General features: G+C 42.1%; 1 protein-coding gene across 6 annotated transcripts in view; it reads left to right on the top strand.

Moving 5' to 3' along the window:
- Positions 1 to 27,233, top strand: part of CFAP61 (cilia and flagella associated protein 61) — a 296,096-nt gene that overhangs the window by 125,411 nt on the left and 143,452 nt on the right. For 5 of the 6 annotated variants that reach the window (XM_017883237.1, XM_017883229.1, XM_017883246.1 and 2 more), the window contains exons 14-17: positions 1,037 to 1,163; positions 4,459 to 4,536; positions 9,686 to 9,892; positions 12,870 to 13,004. In XM_017883237.1, the coding sequence (XP_017738726.1) occupies positions 1,037 to 1,163; positions 4,459 to 4,536; positions 9,686 to 9,892; positions 12,870 to 13,004 (547 nt within the window). The remainder of the gene's footprint in view (positions 1 to 1,036; positions 1,164 to 4,458; positions 4,537 to 9,685; positions 9,893 to 12,869; positions 13,005 to 27,233) is intronic. The other variant, XM_017883253.1, reaches the window with a different exon arrangement.

Below are 27,233 nucleotides of genomic sequence, written 5' to 3'. Positions count from 1 at the left end.
ATCCAACTAAGAGCTTGCAACCTCTGCACCAGGATGCACTGAACCCCTGGGTGGAGGATGGGTAGGAGGTCCACACTGAGTTGCTAGCCAAACACGCCATGGCACTGCCTGCCCAGGGTGGGGACAACCACTCCCTTGGTCTGACCAGAGACTCCATGTGTCATGTACCTGACTCATGAGCTTGTACCTTGTACTATACCCTTGTCTATACCCATGTAGCTTGTACTATACCATGTAGCTTGTACCTTGTACTATACCCATGTAGCTTGTACCTTGTACTATACCCATGTAGCTTGTACCTTGTACTATACCCTTGTCTAGGAACCCCCCTGGGTGTTGGCTGAACAGGGGCTTCCCCCAACCAATGCAACCAGTGTCACCCCGGCAGAAGGAGGAGGCAGCTGTTGTGAGGCAGGAATGGGGAGGCTCTCTAGGGCCCAGGGTGTCAGGGGCAGGGAACAGGTGGGAGAAAAGCATCATGGAGAGACTGTGGGGAGCACACGTAAGTCGAGGCTCCAAGGCCCCTGACATGCTCCATTGTGTCACTTAACTTCACTTAAAAACATGAAGTCAAAGATAAAATTATTAAGAATTTTTGAACGGTGGCCTCAGAGCAATAAATTGTGAGTGTGAGGCTCTAAAAAGCGCACAGCATTGTGTGGGTCCCACACCCATGAAGCCAGCCCTGGTGCAATGTGACTTCTTCCTAACAATAATTTAAAAATTGGAAGGATTTTTACTCTGTTTATGAAATAAATCATAGTGCTATTGTAAACTAAATATTTAAAGTATCTCTGTGTTGTCTGGTTAATGGCATTATCAGTGATATTTACTTTATTCTTCACACGTTTTTGTGTTTCAGGTTTTCTATAATGAAATGAGTTACTTTTATAATTACTCAAACCCCAATGTTATATAAACATACTTTACTGGATATTATTTTATATAAGTGTGATATGTTACAATTCTGTCTCCATTTGTGGGGGAATACATATTTATTACTTTAACTTAAAAATATATTCCTCTCCTTACCCAGGTCCATTCATATAAGATTTGCCACTCTCTTGGATACTCCTGGTGTGGAAAATCTTGTCAGCACCCTCATGTTGAATAAAAGCATATTGGAGGACTTAGACCATTACAACAAGGCTCGCAAAGACCCTGTAAGTACGTGATATGACCAGACCTCAGGATATGGGACCATTGTGATGACCCATGTAGATTCAGCCCTGAAACTTCCTTGGATCTGAGTTGGAAAATCATATGGCAGGGGGCAGTGGAGATAGAGTCAGAAGATGGGAGCAGAAGAGGAAACCATGGAGACTGGGACTTAAGGAAGTGTGGCCATTCTCAGTGGGGATCCCCCAGAGGGATCAGACACCCAAAATCCTTCTCATGAAGATAGAAAGTTTGGACTTGATCCAAACAATCATATCAAAATGAGATAGATCCTATTTATTAGGGAAGGGTAATATTAGGGAAGGGTAGCTTAGGAATCCACGGGTATCTGGTGCCCACCTCAGCAGCACTGGGTACCAGATTGAGGGTAGTGGGACCCTATTTGAGCCTATTGAATGATGAGTCTGACCAGACCCTTTTGTTGAGCTGGCTGCATCCCCCAGGATTACATGGTCTGGGAAAGATCCTGCATGATAAGTGTTGGGTTCTCTTTCTAGTGTAGTAATGCATGTATGTGCTATGGCAAAAGTCAGGCTTGTGGCAGTCTATAAATTAATACTGCTATCTTAAGGGCCATGCCAGTTAATCTAACTACACATGGAAAGATGCAGATAGTTAAAGAATATTGTGCATAGTCACTTTTTTGATACATTTTATTTTGAACAAAATTTATTGAGGTATAACCAATAAACTGTGTGATGGATTTCACAATTTTCATACACCATGTAACCAGCACATTTTAAGAAACAGACTAACCACAGCCTGCCGGAAGTTCCCCGATGCCTCTACTCAGGCCTTTCCCTAAGTTAATACCACCTTGCTTCTAAGATCAGAGATTGGCTATGCCTATTTTTGAACTCTACATAAATGGAATCATACCACTTGTTTTCTGATACCAAGTTTCTTTTGCTCAGCAATATGTTTGTAAGAGTCATTCATATTATAGCATGAAGTATTTCATGGCATGAATATACCACCATTTATGTCTTCATTCTACTGTTGAAGTCATTTGGGGAGTTCCAGTTATTCGCTCTTTTGGAAAAAAACCTTTTAGTTAATTTTTAAGTCATCAGAAGGAAGACACCAAACACCTAAACATAATGGTGTGTACACAAATGTTTACTATTTACGAAGGCATCAGAGTAAACTAAAATACAACTTCCCTTCAGCACATGGTATTTGCTTTGGTTTGTCTTGGACTCTTTGTTTCTTCATTTTTTGCTCCTTCCCTCCTGGCCCTCTAAGTGGTATGAGGTCAAGCCCTGGTTCTCAAAGTGTGGTCTAAAGAACCTTGCGGGCCTCTGAAACATGGATTTTCTGGGAGACTGCAAGGTAAAAACTGTTTTATTCATTTTCCGCTGTGTTGAGATCTGTACTTATGATGCAAAAGCAATAGCAATGGTGGATGAAGCCAGTGTCACCTCAGAGTAGGTCACAGAAGTGGCAGCAAATGTCCTAGTGGTCCTGGTGTTCTTCACCATCATCCCAGTAACTACCGAAAGAGCAAACCATGGTGGAATATCCCTGCAAAGCCATCAGAATGACTGAAACAAAAAACAGTGATGCCACTAGTCGCTAAATGCTGGCGAGGATGTGGGGAAACTGGATCTCTAGTGTTGCTGGTGGGAACGTAGAACGGTGCGGCCACTCTAGAAAATATTTTGGCTGTTTAATTTTTTATTTTTATTTTTATTTATTTGTTTATTTTGAGACAGAGTCTCGCTCTTGTCACCCAGGCTGGAGTGCAATGGCGCGATCTTGGCTCACTGCAACCTCCGCTTCCCAGGTTCAAGTGATTCTCCTGCCTCACCCTCATGAGTAGCTGGGATTACAGGTGCCCGCCTGTAGTTTTTGTATTTTTAGTAGAGACGGGGTTTCACCACATTGGCCAGGCTGGTCTCGAACTCCTGGTGTCAAGTGATCTGCCTGCCTCAGCCTCCCAAAGTGGTGGGATTACAGGAGTGAGCCACCGTGCCCAGCCCTGGCTGTTTATTAAAAAACTAAAACTGCAACTCTCTTATAGTCTAACAATTGCACTTGTGGGTATTTGATCCAGAGAAATGAAGACTTTACACTAATGTTCATAGCAGCTATTGTCAGCCCAGATATCCTTCAACAGATGAATGGTTAAACACACTGTGGAACATCATGCCTTGGAATACTACTAAGCAATGAAAGAAATCAACTCTTGATTCATGTATCGGCTTGGATAAATCTCCAGAGAACTATACTGAGTGGGGAAAAAGCCAACAACCCCTACAGGTTATATCCTCTAGAGTTCCATTTATATGACACTTTGAAGTGATAATATTTTAGAAATGGAGAACAGGTTATTTGATGCCAGAGGTTAAGGATGTGGGGAGGATGGGGACAGAGTGGGCAACTCAAGGGATTTTGTGGTATTAGAACTGTTCAATATTCTGACTACAGTAGTGGATACATAAACCTTTAGAGGTGATGAAATCGTGTGAAACTTCATACACCACACACACACACACACACACACACACAATTGTAACAGTGTTGGTTTCCTGCTTGTAGTATTATACTATGGTTATGCAAAATGTTATCATTAGGGGATACTGAACAAAGTGTACAAGAAATTCTGTTTTATTTCTTACACTGCATGTAAATCTACAAGTATGTCAATTAAAGAAAAAGGAAAGGAAAAGCTGGTTTCACTAAGGAATATCCTTGATGAAGCAGTAAAATTATTAACTTTATTCTCAACCCTTAAGTCTCAACCCTGAAGCTGGGTGTGGTGACTCACGCCTGCAATCCTAGCACTTTGGGAGCCCAAGGTGTGTGGATTCTTTGAGGCCAGGAGTTCAAGACCACCCTGAGCAATGTGGTGTAAACTCGTCTCTACTGAAAATACAAAAGTTAGCTGAGCACCTGTAGTCCCAGTTGCTTGAGAGGCTGAGGCACAAGAATTGCTTGAACCCCGGAGGCGGAGGCTGCAGTGAGCCGAGATCATGCCATTGCACTCGAGCCTGGGCAACAAGAGCAAAACTCCATCTCAAAACTGATAATAATAATAATAATAACAATAATAATAATAATAATAATATCTCATAGGGTTGGTGTGTGGATCCAGGGGACATAGGGAGGGCGTTTAACTTACTACCTGACCCAAAGTAGGTGTTGATAGATGCTTGTTCTGTTGTTGTTGTTGTTGTTGTTGTTATGTGAATGTGGTTAAGACCCACTGTTGCCTGCTTACAAAAACATTCATAGCCATATGTTTAAGGATCTTAAAATATATGCTTATGTTTTCAGGATGGAACACTGCTGCAGGCATTTGTAGCTGAAGTTGCGGAACAAATAGTTGGTATTGCAGTGATCAGAAATGAAATGGTAAATTGTGAAGTGGATTTTAATTTCTTTGATTGTGCCTTGCTATATCATGAATTAGCCCAAATGCCCCTTTTGGAGTTGTACTTTTACTTATTTAATGTGAATGCCTCCTTTTTCTGATGGATATCATCATCATCTGCCTCTACCCCACTTGGAGGACTTGCAATTCTCCATTATTTTGCAGTTCACAATATTTAATATATTACAAAGACTACATGAAAGCATTCTCACCCTAAAAACTCAGATAACTTTCCACCACCTATACACATATTGATATATTCCATTGCTCTCCCCAAAGTATTACTACTGTAGTGATGCATTTATCCCTTCCAGCATTCTTTTTTGCATTTGTTACATATATCGTGTGTGTGTGTGTGTCAAATGGAGATGTCATTTTATTTTTTCCCAGTGCACAGCCAGCTATTTCAAAGCATTTATTACTGAATAGTCCATTCTTTCCCTTTTGATTTTAAAATGCTGCTTTTACATTCATTACATTTCTATATGCCTATGTCGATTTTTAAACTCTCCTTTTCCATGGATTTATCTGTTGATACCTATTGCATTATCATGTGCTTTTATATCTAGTAGAATAGTGTTCTCTCATTTGGTGTCTTCTAAATTTTCTTGTTGTTCTTTTTTTTTCTTGGCTATTTCCTCTCCCAAACCTTGTAATGCTTATTATTAATATAGTTGTACCTATGTGGATTCTATAGAACAATTTAGGCAGAATTGACATTAAAATATAGAGACTTCCCTACTAGGATCATGGATTATGGCTTTCTATGTTGTTGTTGTTGTTGTTGTTGTTGTTTAACTTTTTGGGTTCTTCAGAAACGTTTTGTGGCTTCTTTCATATGGTTTTCTTTGCATCATGTTTTGTGCCATATGGGTTTTTGTTTGTCCTGTGAGTCCATTCTCCACCTTTCTTCGCCCTGTTCTGTCCCAGGGAGCCTGACTGATGGGCACAGCATTATGGGTGCCTTTGCCGTTTGGCTGCCCGTTGGGTTTGGTGGATGGAGAGCCCTGACAGAAGGAGGAGGGGACAGTGACGTCTGATGCCTCAGCAGGCTGATCTCCACTGAGTTCCCTGACATTTCAAGGCAACCTCTTCATGATGCTCTCCTTTTGGATTCCTGTAACCAGCCCTCCTCCTGTGCCACCCTCTTAGGGTGGGAATAGCTTGCAGTTGCTGCGGCACAGTCCCTACTTATCTTCTTACACCTGCCCCATCCTTGTAAATATTTCCTTTGTTAAACCCGCCTCCAATTATCCTAATTTGATCATACTGTTTCCTGCTGAGATCCTGACCTGACACAGTTCTAGACATTGATCATTTATTTCTATGTGTTTTATGATTTCTCTTGGTATTCTGAGTATACACTTTTTCTCATATTTTCTAAATGTTTGTCTTGTATATGGGAAAGCTACTAGTGTTTGTATTTTTATCTTGTATTCAATCACCTTTATGAAGTATCTTTGAGCTTGGAGAGTTTTTCAGCTGATTCACTTTTCTGCCGCAGCATCACCTCCACCCTATTCTACTGGTCAGAGCAGTTAGAGGGCATGCTCAGACACAAGGGGTGGAGGCGGGCTTCTCTCAAGGGGGGTGTGGCAGAGTCACTTTGCAGAAGAGCATGAGGGATGTGGGATGACAGGTACTGTCCTGGCGGTCATCTTAGGATTCTTTGGATAAGAGAACCTGCTACACCTTCCTTTTCAATATTTATACCTTTAGTCTTTTTCCAGTTTTAGTGTATGGATAGAACAACATTGAGTAATAGTGTTAATAATAGCTGCCTTTCTGGTGTTCTTGATTTTAATGGAATGATTCTATACTTTCCTCCATTTAGCATAATCGTAGCTGTAGGTTTCTGATAGATATCCCTTAACAAGTAAGGGAAATTTTCTTCTCTATCTTATTAAAAGTTTTTATTATGGATGAGTGTTGAATTTTATCGAATGTGTTTTTGACATCGAGATGTTCACATGGTTTTATTTCTTTGATATATTGCACACTTTTCTCTTTCTTAGATTTATTCCTCTTTTTGATCCCATATTTCTTGGAGTTAGTTATTCTTTTAGAGACGGTGTTGGGTAGTAAGGTCCCTGCGTCCACACAAATATGAGAAATTTTCATTGGTCCTCCTACTTGTATACTCATTTGGCTGTGTGTAGAATTCTATTCAAATTATTATTATTATTATGGAAATGGAGTCTTGCTCTGTCCCCCAGGCTGGAGTGCAGTGATGCGGTCTCGGCTCTCTGCAGCCTCTGCCTCCCGTGTTCAAGCGATTCTCCTGCCTCAGCCTCCTGAGTAGCTGGAATTACAGGTGTGCACCACCACACATGGCTAATTTTTGTATTTTTTGTAGAGATGGGGTTTCACCATGTTGGCCAGTCTGGTCTTGAACTCTTGACCTCAGGTGATCTGCCCCCCCTCAAGCTCCCAAAATGCTGGGATTACAGGCATCAGCCATCTGCGACAGCCTCATTCTAATTATTTCTCATCAGATTGTTAAATCTGTATCCAATGTCATTGATAAAATATAATCTGATACCAACCTGATTCTTGATCTTTTATGAATAAATGTGTGTGTGTTTGCTTTCTTTCTCGAGAATTAAATTTTCTTTTTGTCTCTGGAATTCTGAAATTTTGCCAAGAAGTATCTTATGTCTCTGTTGGCAATTTTTCTTCTATGATTTCATTAATTATTTCTTCTCCTCCATTTTCTCCATTCTCCTTTTCTTAAATTCGTTTTTAGATGGATATTAGATCTTTTGAATTGATTCTTCGATGTCTCTAAACATATATATGTTACATTTTACTCATCATTTTAGATTTCCTCAATTTTGTCTTCCAAATCTCTAATTCTTCAGCTGTGTTTATTCTATTACCCAAGTATTGTATTGGTATCTTTATTTCAGAGTTCATCTATTTAACTTCCAAGTCTCTTGTTCTCTATTGTTCCTTTTGGTATCAGCTTGTTCCTTTTGGTATTACATGCAAGATCCTTTTTGATCTCTCTGAGTACACTCTGTAGAATTTTTTTTTAATTCTCTGCTATTTCCTGAATAATTTGTCTTCTCTGTAGTAAGTTGTATGTTTCTCTATGCTGGTCTTTTTTTATTTGTCAGTTTTCCTCAAAAGTCTGTCCTTGTCATGAGTGAAAGATTAAATGATCAGTTTGGATGGCTGGCATGGGTATCCTTGACAGTTGTGCTTGCATGTTTCTCCATGGCGTCTCCTCTGTCACTGGTAGTGCCACCGTCCCTCTGTCTGATTGGGAGGGTATGGCAGTGTCTGGCTTCCCTTTGTGTGCTTGAATGAAGTACCAGCCGACAGGCAGGGACTCCAGGTGGCCCAAGGTAAGAAGGTTTCACCTAGTGGTAGGGTTTCCTTCCTATGTAAAACTGCCTTACTTTTTTGTCCTCCAATATGCTCTCATTACACCAAAAATAATTTTTGTTATTGTTATTTTAAGGGATTTGGGATGGGAAGAAAATTAGATGCACATGGCCCATCTGCTGTTTTGAGCTAATAACCTCTGTTGGCTTTTTGTTTTTCAATGATTTCTCAGTCCTATACTTATCACTCATTTTATTTTATATTGAGGGATGCCTCCTTGGTAATTAAAGAAAAGTCTTATAGTATAAAGGCCATTACAGGGTCAATGCAGGTTGAAAGGTTGCAGAACTGCCCTAGGGTACCGTCACTGGCCTGGTTACCCTGAGCTCTGTTTCCTCTGTGCTTTGTGACAAAAGCTGGAAAGGCAGGGGACCTCGAGAAGCTTGGCCCCAGATGCCACAGTTTTCATGGATTTGCTGGTGCCAGCCTTGCTGATCACAGAACACATCAGGGGCCTTGCATTCTCCAATTTCTGTTCTTGAAAGTAGGCTTTTAAAATAATTTTACTGTGGCAAACAAGGAGAAATATAAGTTAGTGTTTTGCAAGCTCCATATGATTTGATTTTTCCTGCATTTTGGGTGCGTTTACTGCTGCTGTCATCAGAGAGTCACACCTACCTTGGAGTGTTCCCCTCCCCCCATGCTCCTGACAGCGTGCACTGCTGGGAGGTGACACAGGACAGGCTGGCCCAGGGCACAGTTAGCATGAAGGAGACCTGGGATCCCAGTGCAGTGTGGGCACAGAGAGGGGACCAGAACCAGACCTGTGGAAACAAGAGCAGTGTGCCTGATATTTCCTTTACATGGGAAGACACTCATCAGTTCTTTAAATTACCTTCCACTGTAAAAATATTACACATCAAGGGGGATAGAAGGTTTAAGAAGTGCACAGGGATAAGGCCCAATTATGCAGTTTTATTGTAGGCCAGCCAGCCATACATGTAATCAAAGTGTATGACTTGGGGCCAGGCATAGTGACTTGCACCTGTAATTTCAGCACTTTCGGAGGCCGAGGCGGGCAGATCACTTGAGGCTGGGAGTTCAAGACCTGCCTGGCCAAACATGGTGAAACCCCAGCTCTACTAAAACTACAAAAAAATTAGCCAGGCATGATGGTGGGCGCCTGAAATCCCAGCTGGTTGGGAGGCTGAGGTGGGAGGATCTCTTGAACCCAGGAGGCAAAGGTTGCAGTGAGCAAAGATCACGCCGGGGCACTCCAGTGTGGGTGACAGAATGAGACTCTGTCTCAAATGAAAAAAAGCAAAACAAAACCAAGTGTGTGACTTGGGGGTGACACATTTCCACACTAACAGGTGAATGGTAACGCATCGGAGAACACCAGTGGCTCTGTCTGCCTGACTCCCTAATTTCCCATGGGCTCAGTCTCTTGCGCTGACTGGCTTGTGCTCACTTCGCCTGAGTGGTATGGAGCTGCTGTCCTGTCGCTTGGCCAACGGCAGAGACTCGGGGCTCTCTGAGTTGATAGCAGCCATGGTGTGGAAGGAGCACATTACAAGCTGTGCTGCCATCCCCCAAAGACAATCCATCAGAACAACTAGCTCTCAGGAAATGTAATTTCTAATTTAAAAAATTTACCGTGAAGATGAGGTCCAAATATGGAAAAGAAAAACACATTTCTTACTGTCATACCTAAAGTAATTTTTAAAAGATATTTATCACAAAATGCATGCCGTTTGTTTAAAATGCTTGTAGAAACCATCCCTTCTGTCTCTTCTGTAGGACATTGAGTACATACGGTCACATTACAACATTGAAGATTTCATCTACTTCAGTCACCACCAGCGCGAAGAACATGGGCACATGCATCACTTTGCCCTCAACCCCATTTTCCGGCACTACACCAAGTTCTTTCTGAAGGAGATCCTGCGTTTAGGCTTTAAATCCTGTCTCTACTACCCTGTTTACCCAAAATCCAGAGAAGGCAAGGTGAGAGAATGGTGCGATTCCCTTTCCCAGCAGGTCAGTGTTCACAGTGTTGGTGTTGTGTGCCACATTTTATTCATTCCTCTCATGATGGGTTTTGATGATAACATGGGTCTGAATTTCCAATGGCCATATTTAGTTTTGCCTTTTTCAAAGACTACAGTGACATTCTGTAGGCTTCAAATTTCTGACACAATCACAACTAATATCATTGGTAGTAAAATATGTTGGCTTTTCTATATTGACAAAACGGAGACTGAAAACCATGCAAAAATGCTCTAAGAGACGTGAAAATCTAATAATTTTTTATGATGCACGAGTGCAGCGCCAACATGATCCTATTCATTCCTTAAAGCAAAGAACGTTTCAGTGATGAATCCATAGAATAAATTAATTCTATTTTAGAAGACTGGCATGCTATCCCAGCATTCCAAATAAGCACTGTACACACCCCCAGTAGGTGATGGAGAGAAAGTGTGGAGATACCTGATGCCAATGTAACCCCATGTAACACTTGCCACACTTGCATGGAGTAATACTGTGGTAATAGACACGAATCTGATGTGTATACATGGCGTGTATGTGCATGCACAGATCGCACACCCTCCATCTTACTTGCATACGTCCCATCCCACTTTAGTGTTCCTCGCAGCACTCACCACCAACTGAAGTTATCTGTTTTACCATGAACACAGCCATGCTTTTATCTGTCTTGTTCAAAGCTATATCCCCATTGCCTAGAAGTCACAAACACACACACACACAGACACCCCACGCACTCTCATGCATTCATGCACATATACCACACTCACACACACTCATGCATTCACACATATACTCACCCCCCCCCCCACACACACACACTCACACACTCATATAAGGTGTCTGGTTGTTCCATAGGCAAGGGCCTTTTCAAGCTAGATTCCCAAGGGTTTTTTCCTGCAAATTGGTCTTGCAGTCACTGACAACATTGGTCCTCAACTTGATGTAGACTTGGGGTGAAGGGATTCAACCACTAGAGCAGGTAGAAGTTGCCCCATAAGATTCCACTCATGAACTCAAACTTTCCCATGTTCTGCCTAGAGTCTTTGACATTGTCTCATTTCTTCTTATCAGCAAAAGGGAGCTAAGACATCTTAAAGTGCCTTATTATTAACATGCCTATTTATTGAACAATCTAAAGTGTGTTAGTACATACACATAGCAATAATCTCGCCAGTGTATTTTATTTAACAAAAACCTTTTGGAGAAGTTCGGAAAACCTTCTGGAGAAGTCCAGAGGGAATGGGGAAGAAAGAAGAAAAATAGAAAAGGTTTTGAGTGAGATGTAGACTCTGCCATAGCTTCTTTTTTTTTTTTTTTTTTTTTTTTTTTTTGCTATCAAAATGCAGCACCATGGCAATGAAATGGCCCAGCTTTGAACTCACTGAGATGGGAAGGTAACAGTTCTGCTGGAAAATCCTGGTCCTGCACAGTTTTCTTTTACTTTGCACTTGGCCAAATGCCAATTTTGTGACCTTCAGGATGTGATATTACTTTCTTGTTTTTATTCATGAAGTTGCCTGGATGTGCTGGGTTAGAGAAAGCCCATTTGCATCCATAATAAAAATAATACCTTGGGCATTTCATTAAATGTTTATACATTTACCTCAATAGTATGAAATTAGGAATATGTTCCACACTGTTGTATATAGCCTCTAAAAACATGCTTGGAAACAGATTTCTTCTCAGTCTGCACTTCCAGTTGATTTCACTTATTCATTTAAAACAAGTGTATGAAGCAGTTCCAAATAATTTGAGTAAGAATTCCCAAATTCTGCTATAAATCCCCAGTTGACTACAGTAAAGTTGAGCTTTTTGGCTCACATTATGGGGATGGTTTTCTCTCTCTCTGTCTGGTCAAGGCATGTATTAAGAGCTCTTTCAGGCATAAAAACAGGGTGCTGGCTAGGGTTCTGTTTTTCAGTTTGTGAAGTCAGGTTGTGAAGTTCAGTGGTGAAGGATTTTAGAAAACCATTTTAGAAGCTCTTAGAAATGCCAGGGGCTATTTTAGAACTGCAAAAGTCATATGTAAACCATCTATTTATTAAAATGCATCTACAGTTGTTTTTCTTTGCTTTCCAGCTTAAATTCAATAAATGTATCATTAAAAGTTTTGATTTTACAGTCTGACTCTTCAGATTTAAATGGTTACAATGTCTTTAGTTCATTTCACCAAAACCCTAAGATTTCATAAATGTGACAGAAATAAAGATCACCGTGTTTGGTTTTCTCTGCTAAGTTTTTAAAACTGGATAAAATCCATACTTAAAGCATTCCCCTAAGACATGGTTTATCATAGTTCATTTCAGTAAGCATAAATCCAATTCATAATTTAGTATTAGTCTAGATGTAAATAATATGATCTACTTCTCCCAAACCCACCCCACTTCTCAGTTTTATCTTTTGTTCCAAAACAGTTTTTGTTGTTGTTATTGTTTAACAGAGGTCCAGTTGAAGTCACTGTGAGTGACTTTTACAAACAGGAGGATTTTCACATCCCTGCTAGGTTACTCTTTGGATGACATTTTTATCTATGTGTCTTCTTAAAGCAGCTTGTGCCAAACATACAAAGGTTAACAGGATGCAGATAACACAGCTTAATGGGGTCAGATCAAGCTGATGCATGATCACTATGGAGAAGAATATCCTCCCGGGGAAAATACTTGTACTGAAAAATCCCATAAACCAAACCACTTGTTTATCTGTCATTCCCACAGAGATAGTAATGTAATTACTCTCGTAATTATCTTCATTAGTGTCAGGCATTATCTACAATTCATTCCACTGCTCGAAGAGTATGTTTGTTTATTTGCTGATTTTTTTTTTCCTCTCTGACTTGGCCGAGTTAAGAGTTTTGTATTTGTAAAGCTGTACGCAGACATCTGTGCTGAGCCTCTCTGACATTCTCTCCCCTAAAATATAGATTGCTGTCTTTCAGTTCCAGAACCCCTACGCCCACTCCCTGACATCTGCCCTTCATTACTTGGTTCCCGTGCGACCACGACGACAGATTGTCTATCCTCTGGAAAAGCTTGGCATAAACGCTCCATCAAAGGCGGTCTCCAAGGATCCGGTGGGTAGCAGGGCGGCAGGCAGGGCGGCGCGGTGCCAGCTCCCGCGGGCCTGGCAGATGGGGTGGCAGTGCTGTCTTCACAGGAGCAGGCTGCTTCTTAATTACAGGGAACCTGGTGCTCATACCCTTACAGGCGGAGCCCTGCGAAGGCTCCCCTGCAGCCCTTTCCCTCAAGTCGTTATTTCCCGGCAAGCCTAAAGCAGTAGCCACAGGACCCTGCAGGGTCATCCCATGGGGATACCTCTCAGGCTGCCGTGTCCCAGGACAAAAGACCTAGAGTCATCCTCCGGCATATTTTCATTTTCTTTCCCTGTCCTCAAAAGCAGATTCCCCCTTTCAATGATGTTTAGCTTTCAAGGCATTAAGTGATCATTCGCTGTTAGGACGAAGCTGACAGAGAAAACGGAGCTGGCTGCATTTGAGATGTTTGGGTCCCGGGTCTAAGCTGGTTTCTTTAACTCCCTCCTCCAGGGGAATCAAGATGATTAACAGAAGCATATTCGCTGCCCTGGGGCAGCAGGAGTTTTTGACCTTAAAATGAATGGCCAGGGGCCACTTTTATTGTGAGAACAGGAGAAAGGACTGAAATCAAACCTAGATATTCTTTTCAATGCAAATGTACCTGTATACATACACACAGTTTTTTTCAATAACTTAATTGGAAAGCATAATTTTCTCATGTTGACTGATATGGACTTGTAGTGTTTGTATACTCTTCTACTTAAGTAAAAAAACAAAAACAAAAAAATCCCTCAGTGGGCTAACATTTGTCCTTTGTGAGAGAGAAAAAGGGAAAGTGTGAGTTTAAACTCTGCAAACACTTACCCAAGGAGCTGCCCCTCAGAGCTGGAGATGATGCTGAAATAAACACCTTGCAACGGGCTCGGCCCTGCGGGAAGGACATCACCCTGCCCACGCCTGTCTTACTGGCGGGTGCACTTGAGGGATGGGGAGGGCACCTCCATCAGGCCAACTCAGAGGCAGCTTTGTGTCTTACATTCATCTTTGTATTTGTAAAATAACAAAAATCTATATCATTGTAAATTTATATGTGAGTATAGACTGATCATATAAAGCAGGACTTCTCAATCTACATGTCTTTTTTTAAAAATTAATGTGCAATTAGTCATAGTCTGATAGTTTTGTAAAAAGTAAATTCCTGGGAAAACAAGATTAAAAAGCAAAGACAGACAAAATTCGTTTATTATTAGATTTAACAGACATAGCATTACTCTGTTGGTTTGCTATAAAAGTTTCTGAATGCTTCTCTCCGTCTCTCTTACTCATATCTTCATAGACTAATAATAGTTTGCACATGGGCACCTGTTCCAGACCACAGATTGAGTGGCACTGGAACTCCCATGCACTCAGCACCCAGCTGCAATGATTTGCAACTCTTTAGCTAATTTTGGATCATCTGTGCCCCCACCACTTCCCCTTTCTCCTATATCATTTTGAAGCAAACTCCAGATTCATACCATTTTATCTGAAGGTCACAGGCATATTCTTAAGTAGCAGGGTTCACAGCACTGGAGATGAGATGCGCCTGGCTCACCTGGAAGACCTTTAGGATGGGCCACCATGCGGTCTGTTTGCATGTGAAGACCCTGGGAACAGACTGCTTTAGAAAGAGAGCCAGCACCCAGAAGTTTGGTGCAAAGACAGTGTCTTGGGGTCAGAGACAGTGGCTACATGCTGTCTCCAGCACTGAAATACAGCTTCCACAGAGGCAAACTAATCTCTGGAGAAAGCGCTGGGCATAGAAATACATGGATGTGCTCGGCATACAACTTTGCAGCTTCCGCATCAGATCAGGGTCAGGATGAGAGACGATGACCTTCTGCAGTCATTGCTGATACTTATACTTCAGTGGCAGCCCATGGCTCCTGTGCCTTCAGCCAGTCCTCTGGCAGCATGGGTGGCCTGGCTGGAGCTGGAGGGAGGAGTCCAGAGCTGCTGCATGGATATCAGGAAGCATGGTTTTTATGAATATGAAGTGCAGTTCCACACCTGCCCCCTCCCTCCCACCCTACTATAAGAATTTTCAGTTAGGTGATTTTGAGGTAAGCTGGAGCTCTAGGTGGGGAGAAAGTCAGAGATAACATTTTATTTCATTCAAAATTATCTCATTACTACTTCCCAGGTTGGTATGATCCGAAACCATTGCTTACATTGAGTAACCTTTTCCATGGTCATCTCAGTACGCTGTGCCCCTCACCCCTGAGCCCTGGTGTATTTCAGCACAAAGCAGAGATGGATTGTTCAAACCCAGGGTCCAGGAAGACAGCCACTTAGCAGATGGGTGGGAGAATTCTAACACAGATGCCTGTTACCTGCTGCTCGTGTTATTGTGCTTATTTCTCAGGTGAATTCTGACTGTTTTAGAAGCACTTTTGTTGCTACTCGTTGTATTCAAAACTATTCAAGCTTCAGAAAATTGTAATGGAGATTTAGATTTAGTAAACAAGATTCAGTAAAAAATTTTAGACATATTAAAATTTAATCACAGGATTATTTATCGAGACCATAATCCACATGGAATGGGCCTCAGTATTAAAAGTTAAAATGCTAAATTATATTATTAAAATTATTTTCTCTTTTAACATTTTAGACAGTTTTAATGTTTTAGAGTGATTATCTGAGCCAAGTTGAGCCAAGTAGAGTATTTTTAGGAAGAATTTCTGTATATCCCTCAAGACATTGTTTTCTTAGTAGAGCGATAGCATTGCAGTAGCAAACTGTGCAAGGCTGAGCAACTCTCATTACCAAATGAATGAATTTTCCCTTTAGGTTTCACATCTCCCACCCTCCCTTCCCCTCCCAGTGCATCGAGCTTTATATGAGACCCTCAGCTCCCTCACCATGTCCATATCACTTCTCTTGCCGGCCACTCGTCTTTCATACCTTTTATCCTATTTAAAGCATCTTAGAGTGACCATCCAGTCCCTAGTTTTCACCTAGGAAGCCAATCTTCAAGGGAACAGATCACTCCAGGCATGAGTAATGGGATAGAAAGCATTTCATCTCAGTAGGTTGCCAATTTGAATCTGGCACAAGGCAGCAGTGATTGAAATTCATCACTGCATGGCAGGGAAATATGCCCTCGCTCCCACCTCAAGGCCTTCCTAATTCCTGCCTGGTTTGGACGATCAGTGTCCCTGCCACAACACCTTCCCCGTCGTTTCTGTTAATTGACAGCCCACTCCACAGCAGGTAATAAAAAAGAGCCTAGAAAACATAAATGATTTTCATCACATATTTCAGAACGAAGTCTCAAAGATTCGTAATAATATCTCCATAGTCAACCAGTGTGAATGCATGGGTAAGAGAGAGGGCTTTTTCCTGACCAAGACCATAATTGACACCATAGACCTGGAAGATTCTTTTCTTAGCTTGAATGAGCCATCTTGGCCTGTCCTTTTACGTTATGAGAGTTATTCTCATGGAAGTTTTTTATTAGATGACTCATCAGGGCCTACCTGCGTAAGTATTATTATTTTTTACAAAATTATTTTATTTCTTTAATTTTAATTTTTGTTGGTACACAGTAGGTGTCGATGTTTATAGGGTACACGAGATTTTGATACAGGCATGCAATGAGTAATCACATCATGTAAAATGGGGTATCCATCCCTTCCCTCAAGTATTTATCCTGAATGAGTATTATGATCAGGAAAACACTCAAAATTGGGCTGAATTAATTTAGCAGTTATATTGATTAAAGACGGCCGAACAAGCTGCCCTACACTTATTTTCAGGGTGGGTCTACATACAAGCCTGTTTTCTTTCCTCTCTGCCTTTTACAGGGATTCAGATATGACTGTGTCACCATGCATACCCGCAAGGAGCTTCCAGTCTAGTTTCGGTATTAACTGGGGATGGAAGAGGGCTTGTACTGACCATCCAGGTGACAAGAGTCCAAACTCAGGAGAAATAGCCACACTGGGCTCAGACCTGTTTCTGCAGAATTCCTGGAGAGGGAATGTGTTTGAAAAAAAGGCACCACTTCCTTTCCAGGAGTGGGAGTTTAAATAAGTGTTATTTGTCATATTACACTCCAGAAAACCTGCTTTGAACTTAAATAGCCCCTGCCATTGCCTCAATATCAATAGATGCTCACCATCATCCACTTCAGTCACTTCAGCTCTTCATCTTGGTTTATAGTGTTCATAGAATTATAGTGTGAACTCACCTCTCTCTCACATATTTTCAGAACTAAATCAGCCCTTCATCCTTCCTGAGGAATCACACTTTCAGAGTCATCTTGTTTTTTTTTTTTTTTTTTTTTTTTTTTTCTGGTTGCTTATTAATGATGGTCTAATTAAATCTCGACTAATGAATTCTTTGGAGGCCTCCATTTGGATTCTGTGCATTCATTTCTCCACATTTTCCCTTTGTCCTTCTACAAAGAAAAATGACGGTTTGTGGAAGCCCTCCCCCTCAGAGCTAAGTGATGGCCCTGCTTTTTCCTGGTATGTGATCTCTCAGGAAGATGTCACTCACTGGCATTCAGTTACCCTTTGAATTGCCCCTTTTCATCTGGCTGTTCTTCCCAGTCCAGCTATAATTACCATCTGATGGACTGTTACTGGATACTGTTTCACTTGTGCATCTGCTGCCCTAGGAAATTGCATTATTCTCCCAGCACCTGCTAGATTTTCCCCAGCTTTATTGTTTCCCAGCCCCTTCCTTAAACGTGGTAACTTTCACCGCCAGTGGTTAGACTTCCCTTGGTTATATTTGTGGTCGGTGTGTCGGTGTGTTTTTAGCTCTTGGGCCATCATCTTGGTAGAGGTTTCTAAAAATGCAGACCCGTATTTTTTCAGCATCGTATATGCTCTAATTATTATTAATGTGACCATAGGAGGAATATTTTCTTGAAATGAAATTAACCCACTTTAAATCATCGCCATGAGTCCAGTTTGCTTCTTCAAGTCACTTCCCAGCCAGTTCCTATGTGTTTACAATATCTATGGGAAGTGCACTTCCTTCTATTTATAGTGAACTATTTTCTCTGAGATTCTTAGAATAATTTACATAAGTTCCTTTGTGGGCTTTTTTTTTTTCTCCAATACAAGTTCTATGGTCATTTCTTTCCAATTCTCTGAACATTATCTAGTTTAATATAATATGTTACATATTATATAAGTGTATATTATATAAATAGTATATAAATACACACCAGAAGGACTTATAAACCAGTGTTTATTCTCCTTACTGTCCTAATTTTTCCCTCTTAGAAAGGTTACATGGTACTAAAAACAACTACTATTGCATTACTGTTACTTCTTGAGCTGTTGCTTAAAGGCTTCCCATGGAGTTTCTCATCTAGTCCTCTCATCAGCACATGTAAATAGTTACTGCGATTACCATCCTCAGTGTACCTAAAGCAAACAGGCTTGCCAGGAGGGCAGGTAAATAACTTGTCCAAAGGCAATTTAATTGACAGAATTTCAAACCCAGGCAGTTGGTTGCCAAAACTCCTATCTTTAACTACCACAGACTACTTTCCTACCTAAAAGGCTAAAGTACTAGTATGACTCATTATAGGAAAACCAAACTACAGAAAAGCAGTATGGTTCGATATAGATCTTGTTGAACCTCACAAATCCTTGGCACCAGGTACTTCACCAAAAGGTGACCCACAGACGATTGGATTTCTCCCAGTGCAGTTTGAATTTTCCTCTTGGCTGAATGATCTACTCTTGGGTTTGATCTGGTACCAGCCTGACCCTGTCTGACCTGGGCTAGGAAGGAGCAGACATGGGTTCAGGTTGGTGTGCTGGCAGGTTTTGGACACCTGCTGATTCAGGCTGTCTGCAGTTAGCTGGCTGTTGTATGGGTTTGTTGTTACAAACCTTTGTAATTTTTGTTGTTACAAAAAACCTTTGTTGTTACAAAATTATGGTGGCAGCTGCTGGGAAAGGAAGAAAAAAATTGTGATCCCATATGGAGGCTACATTATACATTTCCCAAAATTCAGCTCCATGTTGGATGTGGTTTCAGAACCCAAGTAAGTGCCCATCAGATGAGTGACTAAACGTTTATTTTTTGGGGTGGGAGGTGGGTGGAGGCAAGAGATAAGATGTGAATTAGTGGCATGATCAACAAGCTGTGGAAATTGTTGAGTAACTGGGCAGTGGTCAGGGGGCAAGCTGAGGCTCTGAGTGTATGATAGAAAAGAAATTGGGAAAAGTAACTTCTTAACATCTTAGTGTTGTTAGGAATCAATGCTACATCTTATCCTCATTTTCTAGGACAGATATTTATAGGACAGTCTCTCTCTTCCCCCAACCATGTCTTTAACAGCTTCATATTGTGATATAAATCATATATATACACCATACAATTCACCCACTTAAACTATACAATTCAAAGTTTTTTAGTATATTCACAGAGTTGAACAATCATTACCACTATCTAATTTTAGAATATTTTCATCACCCCCAAAAGGAACCTGTGCCCACTGGCAGTCACTTCCTCTCCTTCCCAACCCTCTCCTCTCAACCCTAGACAACCAGTAATCTACTTACTCTATGAACTTACCTATTCTGGACATTTCATACAAGTCGCAATGTATACTATGCGGTATTTTGTGACTGGCTTCTTAGCATATTTCATCCACATTGTAGCGTGTGTGTCTGTACTTTATTTCTTTTTTATTGTTGAATATCCTATTGTGTGGATAATACTATATTTTATTTTTTCATGCATGAGTCGATGACATATGAGTTTTTTCCATTATTTGGCTATGATGGAAATGTTGCTGTGAAAATGTGCACACAGGTTTTTGGGTGTATGTGTTTTCATTTGGGGGGCGGTGTCTATACCTACAAGTGGGGCTGCTGAGTCACATGGTAACTCTATGTTCAATATTTTGAGGAACTGCCAAACTATTTTCCAAAGTGACTGCATTATTTTGCATTCTTTCATTCTTAGATAGATTCAGCATTCTGGCTAGTAATTGATGAAGTGCTGGTCAAATCAAGGCCATTGAAGGGCAATGTCTCAACTGTTCTTTCAGTTTCAGAAGTAGAGTTTCCACCACTCCAAGAGAGCTTCATGCACACATTTGAGACTACACTGCTAATGCTGCTTCAATTCTTTTGAAAGCAGAGATTTTTCTAAAATAAATCTCTGTTAGCTTTCCTGCTTCACCCTGTCTGACTCAGCAGCCTCTTGTGGTCCTGTGTGGACATCTAAGAGAGCTCAGGCAGCAAACAAGATGCCTATCCAAATGTAGGAGGAAAATGGGGGACTTTCTGTTTTTTAAAAGACACCAGCATGTTCTTTGTTTGATCCACCTTTAGTAATAGTATTGGTCTTAAAAAGAGCTGCCAATGCTTCCAATAGAAAAGAAAAAAATTCTAAGGATTTCCTGGATGCTGATCGGGTTCTTGCCACAACCCAGTAGGAGGAAAAAAAATGCATTCTGTTCCCTGCAGAGCCAGGATAATGAATGCCACAGAGGTCCAGAAGTGCCTCCGGACGCATCAGCTGCCTGCCGCAGAGCCCTGAAAGCCTGCAGCCTAGCAAGGCTCCCCGGTGGAGCTGAGCTCCTGGGCAGAAACTGGCCTTCGCAGCTAAGTGGCTTCTTCAGAATCTGCCTTCAGGGAAGAGAGGAATGGCAGCTCCAACGTGAGGCTTTGCTTTGTGTATTTTAAAGTAGCTGGGGATATAAAATGACAAAGGGGACAATTAGAGCTGCAGATACTGACTAGAGAAGTGACATCTTTTCCCCTTGATTAAAAATAAATATGTTATTACTAAAGCAATACATGTTTTTGGTAGAAATTTTAGGAAAAAACAATAGAGAAAATCAGTAAAACCTTCTCTCCTCCTATCTTTTGATTACCTTTCTTAATATTTTGGGGTTTCAACTTCTGGATTATTTTCTGTGAAAAAGACTACATATATGCTATTAGATATGGGGTTATAGTGTTTGAAACATGCTTCTTCACTTAATATGTTATGACTATATTTACTTGTTACTAAGTATTGTAAAGTGTGATTTTCGTGGCCACACTGTTTTCTGCGAAGCAGCAAGCCCCTCCGCTCAGTGAGTACTTTACTCCTGCCAGGCCCTGCATTACATCCTGTCCCAGCTGATCTTTCATTCTCACAGATGTTTCAGCATCATCGTCTCCATTTTGCAGTGGGGAAAACTGAGGTTAGTAAAGGTTTGGTAATGCAAGTGAGCGTTAAGCCAGCAGGACTTGTGTGAATAGTCACGAAGCCACTTGAGTTCTGTATCTCATCGCCCTGTAAATATGTTCTATGTGGCTGAGTTTTCTCCTGCACCCGGATGGAAAGTGAGCAAGTTCTGGGACCTTCTGGTCAGTTCTAGGTCATTAAAGCTGTATGGGTCACTTCCAATCACAATACTAGATCTTAATTCCATAAAATGTTCAATTTCATTTTATGTAATAATCAAAATTCAATTTTTCTCCAAGGGTGAGACTCCCCTGACCCACTGCTGTAGCCTGCAAGCATGTAGGAAGCCTGTGGTTGGAGAAGGCAGGATGAGGAGGGCCTCTTTTCTCTTCCGAACTTCCACTAACTTAGCATTTATATAGCTTTTCAGTATTTAGTGCTTTCTCTTTCTTTAGCCTATTAGTGTCTTCTTATTTTTGAGCTGTGTTTCTAGTCCTTCTGAAATTGGGGTCAGGGCAGGGAGGAACAGTTGGAGGAGGAGGCAAGTCTGAACTTGGCCACTGCTGTCGTAAGATGGCCCCTACTCTGTGGGCTGGACTCCTCTTCTCTTAGTGTGTGTTTGCAGTTTCCTAGGGGATTCCTGTTTCTAGGGAGCTCTCACCAGCATTCCTATGATGCAGGAGATGCCATCCTCTAGCTTTGACACTGAGTCTCATTTGCCCCTGGAGGTGCCGTATAGGAAGGACCTGAGAGAAGAGCTCTTGCCTCTGTGGGTCAGCAGGCTCTGCCTATGCAGGCCACCTGCCCATGCAGCTCACCCAGCACATCCATCCACTTTGTCTAGGGGCCTCACATGAAGCTCTTGGAGGGCTCCCAAACCCTTTCTGTGACTGGAAGCAAAAGACAAGGCACCCCTTCCATCTGTCCTCTTTGGGGATGGGGGGCATGGGACTCACAGCACATCAACAGTTCTCCTGGAAGAAATCTTCAAAAAAGCCCCTTTTGCATGTACTCATCTCACCCTTTCATGTCTTCATTTTAAGTTAGGAGTTAAAAGGCATTTAACTGGCACTTGTCACTGACTTTGGCATTTTTATAAGGGGGCTCCTTTGGAATGTAGCATCTATTGTCTTCATGCCGAGGCTACACAGCTGCTAAGTTGCGGTTTGGGGACTAAACAGTGTGATGTCAGAGCCCACGATTCACCATTGCTGTGTGCAGGCCAATTCCCTCATGTTGGTTAAGTTTTTAACCCAATTTTTATCATGATGAACACTGCTACCATGTCTGCCCTTATTGTTTTTCAGCACATTTGCTTTGATTTCCTTTGAATAAATTCCTAGAAATGGTATTGCTCAAAGTTAAAGTTACTATCTCTTTAATCAAAAGCATAAAGTTTTAGAATTTGAAAATGAAAACTTGTGATTCCTAAATTGAAAAGATGATTTCTCTTGGCAATATGTCGCTGTATCTAAGCAACATAAAGAGTATAGAGACATACAGCAAACCCTCTTTTTTATGTCAGATATAGATTTTTAAGACAAGTAACCAGGTATGCAAAAGGATACATCTTTTATTTTCCTATTTTTGTCTAATTGAACTGAGTCTCTGCTTTGAGCCTTTATTCCACCTGATGGGAGTAAAAGTAACCTCTATCAATTCTGGGTAAATTTAATCATTTAATATTTATATTGAGTCCATGTAGGAGCTTTTCTTCTTTCATGTTTTTAGCGGGGTAGGAAAAACATCCAAGTTCTCAGGAGCTCATGGACATGGAATGTCATGGCACTGTGGCGGGCAGGGAGGAGGCTGGGAGGGGAGGTATCTGCTACTTGGGTAGTGCCTGTCCTCACAGGAATCTTGAGTTCAGAACATTAGCTTTTGTCCTCAGGCAAAGTCACCCCTTGTCCTGGCATCCAAGCCCCTGCAGCCCTCACTGCTTTCTGCAGAAGCATCCCATCCTCACAGCCTTGAGGCCAGTCTGAGTGTGACCTTGTGTTCCCTGGAGCCAGGTGCTCTCTTCCTTTCCTGCTTTCCTCGCTTTGGGCTTTCAGAAGCTCATTGCTGCCTCATTTCTTTCCTCGTCTGGGAAGCTCCCTCAGCCGTCTCCACTGGACTCTTCCCAGGACAAGGTGGCAGTAGAGTCCCCCTCGTGAAGCAGTCTCCTTCTTGTATTCTCCAAAATCTTTGGGGGGATCCTGCCCGCTTCCTTCCACTTTCCTGGCCTTAGCCAGGGGAAGGAGAGGGCTGCACTGCACTAATTTCTCCTTCTTCCCCTCTGGCTTTCCTCCTCCTGGTCTTCAGACAGTGGGCTCGCTGTCCCCCTGTGTTCTTCTGTATCTGTCATTGGAAGCATCAACGTTGACTTTTGATGCATAACAGTCAGGCTTTTGAGACTCAAAAAACCTTCTTGCAAGCAGTTATCTACCTGGAAACAAAATAGCACAGAATTAACGCATTTGTTCTCTGGGGCTGGGTCTGCCCAAAGGCCTGGTGTCCCCTGGCTGTTGCCTGCAGCATCAGGAGGGGTCATGAGTCAGCATGGATTGGCAGAAATGAAACACATCTGCTAGTACAAAAACAGCACCCCGCTAGGATGACAGCAGTGACAGACATATGAAACACAGACCACGAATGCCCCTCTGGGGCTGGCCTACTCCCTCTGGCTCATGGAAGAATTATAGAAACGTGATTCCATTCATTATGAAGTGATTGGAGGTCAGTAGATGCATATGGAATAAAGTACAGTGTCATAAGCCTAACGTTCAGGTCTTTTTGTTAAAACTTTCACTTGTTATATCCCGTTAATAAATTCTAGTTTTACAGATGGGATATGGGCTAGGCACAGTGGCTCATACCTGTCATCCCAACACTTTGGGAGGCTGAAATAGGAGGATCACGTGAACCCAGGAGTTTGAGACCAGCCTGGGAAACATAGTGAGACCCCCATTTCTAAAAAAAATAAACAATTAAAAAAATGGGTTTTGCCTTTCTGGAAGATGTGAAAGATCAGGAAAAACAACTGAGAACCTAGGAAGGTTTTACATTCAAATTAAACTGAGATGGATTAAAAGCCTTCCACAGTTTAGTAATTTTCCTAAAGCAATTTGAGTTTGGTTATCATTATTTGCACTCACCAAATCCAGAGGGAAAATGGCATTTGAGTTCATCAGAGGCAGAGGATTAAATGGGCCTTGGAAAGTGCAGTACCTGGTTAGCGAGGGGCACAGTCCTCCCCAAGGGCTGCCCCACACGGACTCGGCTGAGTGGGCACGGACCACCTTCCACCTCTGTGTTCCGTTAGAGAAGCAGCTTGAAGCCCGCAGTCCTCAGCTCTCAATCTGCTCCCATTCTCCAGGGCTGAACCACTTTAAGTATCAAAACTTTTAGTCTGAATGTTGCCTCGAGACCATTAAGCTTAGTCAAGATTACTGATGTCATGATCTCCATAGTAACCAACTTAATAAGCAAGAAGAAAATACAAAAGATGACTTAAAAACAGGGAAAAAACAGAATGAATAAGGTATGAAAATAGCATGGGAGCCATAAAGATTTTTTTTATTGCTACTTGTTTGAGATATCAAACATGACTCAGCTACAGTGCAGGCAGGCATGAGCCATTTGGTCAGTCGAAACCCGTGGCAATAAACATAAACTACAGACTATGCCACATTCCTACTTCTGTGCTGTTCAATTGTGTCCCAGGTTTTGTTTGTTTTATTTTGTTTTTTCATATAATTCAGTGCATTGATATTATCACCATGGTAGTCACTGTAATTGTGGTTTTTATGGTAGTCTATGTATTTAACCAAAAAGAGCTGTGCTTCCGGGGAACGGGTCTTAGGCAGTACTTTCCAGTCACCTTAGCAGAGCTCCTCTCTCGTGCAAATCACGCCTCCCACCGCCATTCATGGATCTGCGGGGACAGCACTTTTCATGAAACTGGAGTTGACGGTTGATTTGAAAATGGAATTGAGTATTATCTGTCACAAATCACAGCTGAGCAAGTCCCAAAGATGGGCTGACAATGTCCCACAGAATTATATACCACAAGTATTTTGATTTGTTTACAGACAACATCGATCCCCACACACTGGGTCTTTGGTCACCGTGTGTTGGTAGGACCAAGGCTGGCAGGCCCCTTTCAGACCATGTGACTTCTAACAGCTCAGCAATTCCCCCATCCCATTCAAGAGCAGAAGGTGGCCACAGCTCACAGAGCCCAAATTCCAAAAGGATCTCCAGGCCCCTGAGGACTCAGATGCTTCTCATGACTCTCTCTGTGCCTCTCTCCCTCCAGCCATCTCTCTCTCACACACACAGCAGGCATACATAAATACATACACACAGAGTACACACAATCCCCATCCAAGTTTGGCCCTGGGGACGTGTTCACACTTCCAGTTCCAAGCACGTCTACATGTCGTCACTTCTTGGTGCAGTGGGAGACAACAGCCTGATTCTGGAGTTCTGTGACCCACCCCTGCCTCACCAAGAGCCAGGTCGCTCCACCAGAAGCCAGGTGGGTTTGTCTCTCCCTGAGCCTGTTTCTCTACCCCCACCAAACCATGTTTCTAGGTGTCCTGCTTTTTGTCCATGACCCCAATAAACACCATGGCTTTTGTACCTGCTTTTCAACTGAGAGAGGAACCCCTGCTATCCTCCACCCCCCCGCCATTGAGAAGTGCCCTTCTTGGTCACTCCCTGCTCCTGCCTGGACAGGCTTTTCTGTTGAAACTGCAAGCACAGGGCCTGTTCTGCATCGCTGGTTAGGGGGCTTGGAGGTGGAGAATTAATTGATGTCAGCATTCATTCAGTCAGTATTGTTGCGTGCTGATCATGTGGTGGGCCCAACTCTGTGCTCTGTGGGGACAGCTATAGATAGACACATCCCTGCCACATAGCACTTGTGTTCTAGTTGGGGCAGCAGGCAGTACCCAGACCAGGAGGCACTGTGCCTGGTGGTAGCAAGTGCCATCAGGAGGAGAGCCCGGGAGGGGAGGGTGGGAACAGGGCAGGTACAACTCCTCTGAGAAGGATCATTTAAGCAGAGCCCTTACTCCATAGAACACAGAGGTGGCATGTGGGCCACGAGGAAACAGCTAATGCCACTTCTTCCCTCAGACCCTCCAGAAGCCTCTGGGGTCTGTGAGCCCCCTCCTCCGACAGACACGCCTGCACACACACTCAGCCCATGCAGCTTTGGTGCTTTTGACTTACTTTCATAATTATTTTGAAAGAATTTCATGCAAGAAGCCCATTGGATGCAATTAAAACATGTCAAATGTGTTCTCAAGGCAAGCCCTCCCATTTTTAACCTTGTCCAGCTTGTGAAAGTGTAACCAGTGCTACATGTGATTGTAACTCCCCTTGGAACCAGCATTTCTGTTTTTCAAAACAGCAAGGCAGTGGACTCAGAACATGATTTTAGAATTTCAGGAATCCAAATTATGGAAAAGGTGAAATATTTTACCTCCATGGCAGTTGGCCTCCCAGGGATTCCCAGGGAGGACATTGTATCTGTTTAAGGAAAAAAAAAAAAAAAAAATGACAAAGTAACCCATTTTGAGGCTCTACTCAACAGATGTGTAGAGTATAGAAATCTATGTATTATTAAATAATTCTTTTTAATATGCTCAAGAATAAGCAATTTGTAAGCCTGTTTACGTTCTCACCATCTGGGTGCATTCTGTCACCCATCTGTTTCATGTAATTATGTAATTATCAATATAAGGAAAGAATAGGTGATATAATTAACAAGAAAAACTGATCCACACTGAAGAGTAAAAATGACATGCATCTGTTGAATAGCTTTTTGTTTCTCTCCCTTCATTGTTAACTGTTTTATTCACACCCTTCAGGAGAGCTGTTTTCGCCACGGTGTGCAATCTCTCTCTCTCTCTCTCTCTCTCTTTCTCTCTCTCTCTCTCTCTCCCTCCCTCCCTCCCTCCTTCCCTCTCTCCTTTCTTCCCTCCCTCTCTCCTTTCCCTTCCTTCCTTCCCTCCTTCCTTCCTTCCTTCTCTCCCTCCTTTCTTCCTTCCTCCTCCTTCCCTCCCTCCCTCCCTTTCTCCTTCC

Source organism: Rhinopithecus bieti, unplaced genomic scaffold (assembly GCF_001698545.2).
Source record: "Rhinopithecus bieti isolate Rb0 unplaced genomic scaffold, ASM169854v2 scaffold_641, whole genome shotgun sequence".
In the NCBI taxonomy this organism is placed as follows: Eukaryota; Metazoa; Chordata; class Mammalia; order Primates; family Cercopithecidae; genus Rhinopithecus; species Rhinopithecus bieti.
This window is presented reverse-complemented; position numbering and strand designations above follow the sequence as displayed.